This window comes from Monopterus albus, unplaced genomic scaffold (assembly GCF_001952655.1).
Source record: "Monopterus albus unplaced genomic scaffold, M_albus_1.0 scaffold127.1, whole genome shotgun sequence".
Taxonomy (NCBI): Eukaryota; Metazoa; Chordata; class Actinopteri; order Synbranchiformes; family Synbranchidae; genus Monopterus; species Monopterus albus.
Genome location: NW_018128007.1, coordinates 2,442,352 through 2,453,160, shown reverse-complemented (window position 1 = coordinate 2,453,160; position 10,809 = coordinate 2,442,352). Strand labels below are relative to the sequence as shown.

Here is a 10,809-nt window from a genome sequence, read left to right as displayed (position 1 = left end):
CTGTCCCACCCAGAATGAATTGTAAGTTAGGCTGGTGAAAGTCTTGCAGTAATCCAACAGGGTTGAAAGCCATGTGCTGGTGCCTTAGCTGTTACCTTTGTGTCCTGTTGTACCTTACATTAGGACATTTCCCCTGGAGGTACTATTGCTGCATTTACTGTAGCCACCTCAACATATGTTACATGAAGGGAGTGTGTGCCTCCCACTCGACTTCGCCTGAGTCCTTGTTTGCTGCTGCGGCACATGGCCCTGCAGGAATGGACCAGCTGAGACGGGACAGGCACTTGCTCGTGTTGTGCTGAAATGAAAGTCGGGAGTGGAGTGTTGCAATAAGATTGCTGAAGGAACAGGAGGGAGACGTCCATTTCCCAGGTGCAGAGTGGAGTCAGTGCTAGTAAGCACCTCATGCCTGGCTGTGTGGGCCACGTCTGCTCCTTATGTGTCGAGGCGGCGTTTCTTCTCGGCTCTGTGTGCGTACAGGAAGTACATACTGTGCCCAATGGTGATGAATAACACAGAAATGATAACTAGGATGCCAAAGTGCTGTGGCTGTGGAGCGGAGATCACCATGATAAAATGAAGCAGATCCATCAGGTAATTCATCGAGCTCTGCACCCCGTTGACCACGCCTCTCTCTGACTCACAGATGTTCTCCTGCAGGAGCTGGGTCACAGTCAAGTCAAAGGACCAGAGACCTAGAACACAGACTGGGTTTTAATAGTTTCCTCAGCCCTTAGTCTTAACAGCTCTGTGTTTCTGCAGCTCTCCACACAAAGATAGAATTGATTTGAGCCTGAGAACTACTGGATTGTTTTTTTTAGGTTGATATTTTTAAAAAGATTCCTAAAGTATGATTACTAAATGCCACAGTTGAGGCATCCTGGTGGCTCATTTACTATAATGTATACAATATATTGAAATTGCAGCTGCACTGTTGACCATCGATATAAGGTTGTATTGTAAAAAATGATCTATAAATACTGTGACTGTGACCAGTACATGTACTACGCAGGATGTTTTACAGTTTTCAGCAGTGCTGTCTGGTGGACCAGTGGTGGAAGTACTCAGATCCCTTATGTAAATAAAAGTAGCAATACGACAGTGTAAAATTACTTTGTTACAAGTAAAAGTCCTGACTTCAAAATGCTACTTGAGTAAAAGTACAAAAATAGCATCAAAATATGCTATATTATATAGTAATATAGTAATATAGTAAAAGTGCTCACTTTGCAGAACGGCACATTGCACATTAATCCAACATATCAAATTGTTGGATTATTATTATTACTGAAGCATTATTGTGATCATCAGTTTAATGTTGCAGCTGGTAAAGAGGCAGCTAGTTTTAACTGTGCTTATAATTTGAATTAGTGTTGGGTAGCTTGTGTCGATGTACAGTAGTTACTTTGCACCACTGGGCTAGACTATGTAACTCGGACACTTTGTAAACCTTTAGATGGCAGTATATTTATGATAGGTTAATGTCAGCTGACAGTACCTGCTATGCTGGTGCTTTGGACAGTATTTATTTGCATTGTATATCAATATAATGTAATAATAACACAGTACATACCAGTCAGAGGTTTGGACACACTTTCCCATTGAAGTGAAGTGGAGCTTTTGACTGATATGGACTCATTTAAGTTTGGTTGTTTATTGAAACCAGCCAGCTTTGAATGTCTGCATACTCACCAATTCGTGCTGTGATGACGCCTAAGAACAGCAGGATAATGGAGATGTAAGATTCTGGTGCTGTGCTTGAGGGCATGTTGTCAAAAAGCACAGTGTTGTTGGTCCAGTGAATAGATGAGCGGTCGGGTAACAGTGGCTGATTGCTGCCTGCTGTCAGAGGATACGTGTGCTTTTGCCTTTGGCTTGCCATTTCTCCAAACTCAGAGGAGTTAGAGGTAAGGAAGGGCATCAGTAAACTAAGATCTATAGGGCTGCCAGGGGCAAACGCAGAGCACACACACAGCAACAAGCAGCCCAGGTGGAGGCAGCTTGAGATGATACCTGTATTAACCAGGCCATAGATCTTCCTCAGTCTGGTGAACATCACGGTGCCCATCAGCCCTGTGATAGCTGATACACCCATCAGCACACTAAGGAGAGAGCCACTTATGCCCTGAGTATAGGCGTAGCCAGTGGTGATGCAGTCAAAGCCCAGCACTGTGGTGTAAAGGAAAGCCAGACCCAGTCCTGCCAGGAAGACAGGCTGACGGTAGTAGGCCCTCCAGCTGTCCTTGCAGGTGCTCACCAGCCAGCGAGACCTCGTGAAACACTGCGGCAAGTCGATGATTTCCTTTAGGTGCGTGCTTGTGTTGCAGTTGCCTTCTGTCAGAGGTTGAAGTTGTGCAACGTTACCTTCCCCTGACAGAAAAGAGGAATTTCATCCATCACTTCTCTCCATCAATTCGTCATTATCATTCTGTAAACCTCATAGCATTCTAACATTAACATCTAGGAGTACAGGGAATGTGAGAAATCATTAAAAATATTCAGTCCATACCTTGTGACCCTCTCCTGTCCATACTCTGCAGACACGCCTGATCCACTTCCACCCCTGGTGGTTTGACTGAAAGAGCAGGGACGATGTGATACACCCGTGACAAGAAGAAGAACTCCACAATGAGAGACACAAGGTTCCAGCCCAGGATGAAGCCACAGCCGGCTACATTGGAGGCTAAGGTCATGACCTGTCCCACTGCCAGCGGGGCCAGGATGTTGGTCACCTGGTCTATCCGCCTCATGGTTGCATTCATTCCTTTTGTTAGGATCAAAAACCACAGAGGTGAATGAGCTTCCACTAGTAGGCCTTCAGCGAGAGCTGAAATGGACCAGTCCCTGATATTATTTGTGATTCAGTTATTTATTGTGAACAACAAGTGATGCAAGCCTCTGACAAACCTGCAGTACAAACCAACATGGATTAACAGAGTGGATCTCCTCACCGGCTAAATGACCTCGGTTGTAGCCTGCGATAACCACAATCCAGTCCCTCTGAATGGCAATGGTCAGCGCCGTGCTTGCGAGGTTTGCTACGTCTGCCAGGACGATCACCACCGTGTAACAAACCACCTTGTGTAAGTTTTGCAACACGTTACTATGACGGCACAGAGTAGCCACAAGCTCAGAAGCAGAGACAACAGGGACAAAGCTCAGAGGGAACAACAGCAGCAGTAACTCCTCTGTGGAACAGTTATGGTGGTTGCAGATCAACATGCTGTCAAGTTATGGACTGTGCTTAATAGTCCATTATGTAGTGTCTACTCACCGTGAGCCATCCTTCCCAGATCTCTTCAATCCTTTGCTTATATGAGAACACCAACATGAGCACAATGCTACATACTGTCACTGAGATGTTCTGAATGAAAACAGATGCATGTGCAACTAAAAAAAAAGGACAAAAAAACTGTTTTACACATTTAGGACATATTTTCTGTAATGCATTTTTCTGTTTGATATACTATGTGCTAAAATGTTCAGATGGGTGTGAAACAGTTGTGCACCTTTATTCCTGGGATTGCGATCAACCCAATCTCCAATCAAAGCCCCAAGCAGGAGCACTGATCCGGCCACTACCAGTCCAAACACGGCAGTCAGCAGCAGGTTACGGCCGTACAGCTCAATCAGGAACACAGAGATAGCGAAGTGCCACATACGGTCACCCTGTTTAACATAGCACAGAAGGCCATCATGCTTGCTTTGAAAGATGCTGTCACAGTTTACAGTAAGTAGATCACCATGCAGTTATTTAAGTTTCTCAATCTCATCTATTGGTCCAGGAATCTGTTTCTCTAGGAAGTGATTCTTACCCACATTGATAATGCTCCACTGACATAGATGAGAAACTTGGGACCCTTGAGGTAGATAAGAGCCGAACCTTCCAAGGAAATGCATGAAAATGGAATAAGCAGAAATCGTAGTTGCTGCGAACACGACACAAATTCTAGTAGGATTTAAATTCTAGTTCACCTGGTGCACTCTGAGCTCTCTTAGCTCTGGCATCCCTGATGTCAACCAACTCAAACTCACCCACAACCCCACCGCAGCGGGAGACATCTGGTCGCTGAGACATTGCCTAGAGCGAGATCATGGGTAAAAAAAAATCTGCTGAACTTGTCTCACTTGTGTTTTGTTGTCGGTCGTATAATTTCATTACTGTAGATCACAGCACTCACTTGCTTCAGTACTTTGAAAGACACTTTAGTTCAGGTTATTCACTTATTAGCATGGTAGGAAGCAATTCAGCAGCACCAAAAATCAACATCCGTACTGTAGTAACGAATTAAATACACTATTTGTTTTTCTTAGCCAGCAGAAGAATGCCAGATCTAATGTCCTTCACAGCAGTCAAATCAGATTCTTTTCAAATATATGGGAATAGATACAAATAATGCTGGCATGGCTCAGTGAGTCAGATTGTGAAGTAAATAGTAGAAGCATGTCAAATAATAAGAATTTGTCAGTTAGGCTATTTAGATTTGCCAGTACTGAAAGTAGCTTTAGCTCCACACCTTGTGTACCTCTGTAAGTGCAGTGTTAAACTAACAGTAATTAAAGGTCAGGGTCAGTCGTCACCTTCGTTCTGATGTAACACTCAGTCCTTGCTGCTGTTGCTTGATGATGTATCTTGTGCCATGTATCCTACATTAGGATGCTAGTCTTTCCTGGGAGCTGGAATTCAGACTTTAGTAGTTTGAAAGGCTTAGTAACATCACAGCGTTCAAGTGCACCATTGTATGAAAGTGCCAGAAAAGCAGAACAGGCAGAGGGGCAACAAAGGCAGCCAGCATATTCCAAAGCACGTGAGTCTGGGAGACAATATCACTGTCCACCCACACCACAAAAAGGACCACTGTGTAAGTCGTATCACTCAAAGTACACACAGGTACACGTGTGCATGGTCAGTGAACACATGCATGCACCCTGTACAGAAAATCGTTATTTCTTATCACAAAGCATTTAGAAACCTTATCTGTGACTCTCCGTTGGTTCCCATTCACAACATCAACACAGGAAATTAGCTCTTGTCCTCCTTTAATCAAATATTAACACAAACCTGAGGTGCAGCCTGTGGTATTTTTCTCAGACATATTGGTCTGCATTGATTTGATCTGGCTGGCAGTGTTTCCTTTCTTTCATTAATATAAATACACTTGTCTAAATGTACTACTATTTATATTTAGACAATATACTAAAAATGAAGCTGTTACAAGTAATATTAGTGCCATTAAGTCATTTAAACCTACTGTGACCAGAAGCTTACACTACTATACTACACAAAACATATTAATCAGTAAAAACGTTTTGGCTTTTTTTGCAAATGAATATACACAGTACTCACATGTACCACAGCTAAACATTTTCATTTACAATTCCACATCATTAGTGAGCTCATTTGCATAAGGGTTTTGATTGTGTCTGTTCATGATGTACTTCTTCAGGAAGCCTGAGAATTTGTAGCCGGCCACGAGGGGTATGGAGATGACAGGGAGGGTACATAAGAGCACACAGATAGCAAAAACCCACTCAGGATAGTGCAGAACTTCAGCAAGGGGGAAGTGCACCTGTTGAGGGGTGACAGAGTGGAAAGTCAGTTCAAATGGCGCTAGATGTTACAAATCCCACACTGATGTTGTAGAGCTGTAACTCTTTTCTTACATAATCTGGGTTCCAGGCGTTATATGTTGGTCGCTGTTTAGCTGAAATCACAACATAGGCCACAAAAACCACAAAAAGCATGAACGGGCTGATGAAGCGCCAGGTGACCTGCCAGTAGAGGTTTGGTCTCCGCCCTGTCATCCATTCAATGTCGTCATTAAACCTGCAGCCAAAGGAAACACTACATCAAATAATGAAAGTACATTGTCATGTTGCAAATGTAATGACAAATTACAGCATCACCTATTTATTCCATAGATGTACACCACACTGATGATCTCAAAGAATGCTATGATGAGCAGAGGGACGGAGCCCACGTAGCTATTGAAAATCTCCAACCAGTAATTTCCAGAGCCCATAGTAAAGATGAGGGCTACAGCAAAGGAGGTAAGACACATCAACCCTAAACAAGGAAAATATGGGATATAGAATGTTTCAGAGTTTCATTCTATGATGATTTATACTAAATTGACTAATACAGAAACCCTTATAGACATCATACACATACAAACAAATGGTTAAAATGTAAGAAGACTTGATGCTACATGGAAAGAAAACAGTGCACAGTAAATGAACAGGTGGGGTTTATATGTGTAAGGGTGTCTCATTCTTGTGTATCAAAGGGTGCTTGCACAATATCTACAAAATGCACAGAATCTAGTCAATTTTTTGTCATGTTATGCTAAAAATTTGTGCCTGATCTTTTGGTTTACCTGTGAAAATCTCCTTAGGAATCCATAGAGGAACCATGTGCAGGTCCAGCAGAGGAGTCAGGACCCCCTCTAGGTTTCCAAACATGGAGGACAGGCCCAGGCTGAAGAGCATGATGAAGAACAGCACCGCCCACACCTGAGAGCCTGGCATTTTTATCACCGCCTCAGTGAACACAATGAAGGCAAGTCCAGTTCCAGAGGCGCTCTACGGGTACAGCAGGACATGATACGTACCTCATTCACAATCTCACAAAACTTTATTTGGAAAACTGTTCAAAGATATTTTTGTAGTGACAGATGTACTAAACCTGGTCCAGAAATGTTTGTAGATTACAGGTTTTTAGATCGAGGCTTTCAACCACTGAGGGATTCGTTGTATTGAGATAGTGAAACCAGTCGTCATAGTTTTCAAGAGTTATGTTTTCATCCCCAATGTTAAATGCGTTTGTCAGTGTTAATATGTTCCTAAAATCAATAAGAAAATAAACCAGTCACTTAAAATTTCAATAAGAAACATCACATGATGATGATGATTATTACTGTAGAAATGGTCTATTACATATGTGGTTAAGGAAATAGAAAGTGGTTACTTTGACATTTATTAATCATTTAAATTAAAAACTATTCTGTTTCATATCAAAACTTATTTTATCCTCTTTGTTCATGGTGTACATGGTTGGTCAACAACAGTCGCACTGCGTTGGGGACTGACAACTTGTAATTAAATAATCATCAGTTGCACATTTAATAATAAGGCTGGTTAATTATCGAGCTGGATGTAGTGTACTGTGGCACACTATAATTAACTGAATGGTACATACCAATTTCGACAGTCATTGTAGTCTTCGTTAGCTTTAAATCCAAGAATGGCAAAAATTGGAATTGACGCATATATCGATGTGAAACTGTTCACACATCCAACAATTACAGCGTCTCTCTCACAATCGTTCCTGCAAAGACAGAATAATATTTCTCTTTTTATTTTGTAGATTATATTGTCTTTCTTTCTTAATGTAAGAACAATTCAAATTTTCCTTACTTCTGGGGATTATAACTAGAAAAAGCAATAAGTCCCCCAAAGGCCAGAGACAGAGAGAAGAAGATCTGGGTGGCAGCATCTAACCAGACCTGGGGATTTTTCAGGGTTTCCCACTGTGATGAACATATACATTTTAGTTAGATATTGAATTTTACTCATTAGGTTTTGTCATGAAACCGAGAAACTAATAACAAACTTACATTTGGAGTGAAGAGATATATTAATCCGTCAGCTGCTCCAGACAGAGTCAAGGCTCTGACCAAGAAGATGGTCAAGACAAGATATGGAAAAGTGGCTGTCACATAAGTAGCCTGTTCAAAATGTATGGACAGCGAGAAAATATTTAAAATCCACCTCAAACACATGCATTTCATTAGCTTATTTTGGTGAGTCTTTGTGAGTCTTTGTAAAGCATCAGCTAGTTCCTTGCCAATATGCAGGTTTATCGATCTATCTGTCTGTCAGCTGATATTCATACGTCTTACAATGCATCTGTGCGAGAAAAGCTGGTGTTATAATGCTAGCAAAATTTTCTATTAATGGCTGGGACTAGAAAATATAATAGATACAAAATTTTTTAGCATTAAATCAAACAAATGAATTACCTTTCCAATAGTCTCAATTCCACGTATGAAGCAGATGTACACGAGGCACCAGGCAGACGCGAGACACAGCACGAGCCACCACTGTAAGGAGCCACTGGTCTGGATGTCTGGTGTTATGTTCAGCGTTTCACGATACCAGAAATAGTTCACTGATGAGGTCTTTTCGCATTCAGTCACATAGCCTGCATCAAAGAGATGATTCATGTCTTGTTGCTTTTACTTCAGCTGTTAGAAGCATTTATTGATAAGTTATATTATGATGTGGAAAAATTACCCGTATGGTTCAGGTTTAACGGGCAGTCCCTCCAGGGAAGTGGACTTTGAAAGGAGTGAAAAAAGTACCAGAGGACCCAAGCCAAGATCATGTTGTAGAACAGGCCAACTAGGAAGGACACCACTAAGGAGGCCACACCTGTATTGACGCATTGACATAATTTACACCCGATAGTATGGATAAGTGGAGTAATTATACATACAGACAGTTGTAGACAGCTTTATGTTGTACACTACATTTTTTGGCATCTTGCTTTTTCTGAGAAAATTCCAAAAACATTGGTAAAGTTTACTGATACCAGATCTTCTCACCTAAACCTCCCAGATATGGTGAGATTGAGTTCCACACTCCTACACTTCCCATGCGGAGCCGTTGTCCAATGGCTAGTTCCATGTGCAGCAGAGGAAGTCCCTCCAACACCAATGCAATGAGATAAGGAATCAGAAATGCCCCTTTAAATGAAGCAAAATATTTGATGTTGATGACCAAAAGTCAACAATAAGCATGATTTTTCAGCAAGCAGCCAACTTCACCTTGATGGTTGAAGGTCATTCTGTTTCTGATTACTGGACATTTTGTTATCAGCAGCCAGGGCTTTATCACACTCACTCATACCAAGCAATAGATCTTAGCACCACACAGAGTTTTCTCTCATTGGCCCACAATGATAAAGTGAAAATGTGTTTTTAGAAATTTTGCAAACTTATTAAAACTCCCAAACTGAAATGTCTGCTTAATTCAGCACTTTGTGGAAGCCTGTTTGGCAGCAATGTCAGCGTCGAGGAGCATGAAAATGAGGGTGTTATAGTATCGGCACAGTCAAATCTGCATCACGTCTGCAACGTCTCAGTCACGCCACCCATGATAACACAGAGGGTGAGACAGTGATGGCTAAATAAAAGCTAAAGAGAAAGCTGAATGCAAACAAAGAAAAAGAACACCAGGTTCAGTTGTTGCGTTGTTGTGCAATGATACAGTAGAACTAGTGTTTGTCACATGTTGTGTACATTTTCAATAAATACTTTCTTATTTTCATAAGTTACAGAAATAAAAATAGCACTTCCAGGATTTAAGAGTTGCCTCTGGACTATTGTCTGAAACATGTCGTCATGGAAAACCAAATAGTAACCACACTGCTGCCAGACTGCCCAACTTAGCTTTTTGCAATAAAATAAGAAAACACGCCGTCCATTAAGTGCTCTTACCTCCACCATAGATTTGACACAAATATGGAAATCTCCACACATTACCAAGTCCAACAGCAAAGCCTATGCAGGTTAGCAAATATTGAACCTTATTGTCCCATTTAGGTCTTTCAGTGCTCTCTTTCTGTTCAGCACTTTCAGCTTCTTTGTCCATCACTTGTTTGTCACTTGTCATTTTGGTATATTTTATGTCTCAGATCTTCTTGTCTGTCCACTCGGTCTGAAGAGAACCAGGCGACTTGTTGCCTGTTTGTCCAGAGATGAGTGGTGACATTTGTGTTCTCTCTTTTCTTATTGGCTCTTGAAGCTGTGTTAACAGCGTGCCTTGTTGGTTTAATAAAAAGCCTTTGTGTAAAGCAGATTGATATGGTTGGTACAGCTTGTAATACCATATGTAATGCAGGGAGTAAAATGGTCATAGTGCATATACATAGAACGGGATTAAAAGTTAAAATATGTATCTAATCAATGTTGAATTCACTTCTTTAACACGCCTAACAGTTAACACATCACAACAGTGGACAGATAGGTGTACTGTCATTACATAGCTTCTAGTTCCTTTACTCTAATTAGACAAAAAATAAACCTGTTTTAAGAAATACACTGTGTGTTTTTTTTTTGTCTCAGGGCCCAGCTGTTTACAGAGATTTAAGACCAGACCCAGGGCCTCTCTGTGCTTCAAGAATGTCACTGCAGCTGTTGTGCCTAACAGTGCAAATGATTTTTAAAAGTCAAGATGATGGCCAGAGTATCATGACCACATAAACTGTACACCATGGTGCCACATAACAGCCATAACAAATGCTACTTTTTTTGGAAGATAATAGTATTGACATTTTCTTGAGCGTCAGGGTGGTGTTTGCTTCATTCCATTATATAGTTTTTAAGGTGTTTTCAGCCATGCTAGAAGCAATCCTTTAGACGGCACAAGCTCTTTTTACAGCAGCTGTTGTGAAGGTGTTGCCTTGCAGAAAGCCATATCAGTACTTGACAAACAAATTATAGCAGAGTAATCCAATGAGCCACGGTGGTGAAAGGGGTACCTGCCAGCCTTACAGCACTTTAGAATTTTAGAGCCTTTCATATGTCACAGTTCACAGCTAAGAAATGGCAGCTTTGCATACTCTCACAGGCGATTAAAGAAGTATCAGTTAAACTGGGATTAATAGGCCACAAGCAATTATTGAACAAGAAATTTTCAACATAAAATAAGCTGAAGATTTTCTAGGCTGTGTTTGAATTTGGTCAGGGATGCTGTAGAGATATGACTGGGCATTCCCATAGAGCCGGGCTGGATATTGTGTTTCCT

The 10,809-nt window shown here is 41.3% G+C and overlaps 2 protein-coding genes across 3 annotated transcripts in view; both read right to left on the bottom strand.

Moving 5' to 3' along the window:
- Positions 1-316: 316 nt before the first annotated feature.
- On the bottom strand, positions 317-4,078 carry LOC109967254 (solute carrier family 40 member 1). The gene is made up of 8 exons (XM_020612695.1): positions 4,036-4,078; positions 3,816-3,949; positions 3,510-3,669; positions 3,275-3,390; positions 2,952-3,078; positions 2,510-2,764; positions 1,693-2,370; positions 317-695 (listed from the first exon to the last, which is right to left on the bottom strand). Exons 1-8 carry the CDS (start codon positions 4,076-4,078, stop codon positions 436-438), a joined length of 1,773 nt encoding a protein of 590 aa, XP_020468351.1. The 3' UTR covers positions 317-435.
- A 963-nt stretch (positions 4,079-5,041) lies between these two features.
- Positions 5,042-10,809, bottom strand: part of LOC109967281 (sodium-dependent neutral amino acid transporter B(0)AT3-like) — a 7,969-nt gene continuing 2,201 nt past the window's right edge. Inside the window, exons 2-13 of one of the 2 annotated variants that reach the window (XM_020612740.1) lie at positions 9,501-9,618; positions 8,607-8,747; positions 8,296-8,433; positions 8,022-8,203; positions 7,617-7,727; positions 7,417-7,529; positions 7,199-7,327; positions 6,686-6,842; positions 6,378-6,582; positions 5,908-6,067; positions 5,665-5,827; positions 5,042-5,570 (exon numbers count right to left, since the gene is read on the bottom strand). In XM_020612740.1, coding sequence (XP_020468396.1) covers positions 5,373-5,570; positions 5,665-5,827; positions 5,908-6,067; positions 6,378-6,582; positions 6,686-6,842; positions 7,199-7,327; positions 7,417-7,529; positions 7,617-7,727; positions 8,022-8,203; positions 8,296-8,433; positions 8,607-8,747; positions 9,501-9,618 — 1,815 coding nt within the window. In that variant the 3' untranslated portion in view covers positions 5,042-5,372. Of the gene's footprint in view, positions 5,571-5,664; positions 5,828-5,907; positions 6,068-6,377; positions 6,583-6,685; positions 6,843-7,198; positions 7,328-7,416; positions 7,530-7,616; positions 7,728-8,021; positions 8,204-8,295; positions 8,434-8,606; positions 8,748-9,500; positions 9,681-10,809 lie in introns of those variants that run through there. The other variant, XM_020612741.1, reaches the window with a different exon arrangement.

Excerpts from the sequence above, each read along its gene's own strand:
- LOC109967254 (XM_020612695.1), bottom strand. The coding sequence starts at position 4,078 with ATGTCTCAGCGACCAGATGTCTCCCGCTGCGGTGGGGTTGTGG. Across the intron at positions 3,391-3,509 it reads TCGCAATCCCAGGAATAAAG|TTGCACATGCATCTGTTTTC; the intron begins GTGCACAACTGT and ends CTTTTTTTTTAG. Across the intron at positions 2,765-2,951 it reads CAACCGAGGTCATTTAGCCG|GAATGAATGCAACCATGAGG; the intron begins GTGAGGAGATCC and ends TCCTAACAAAAG.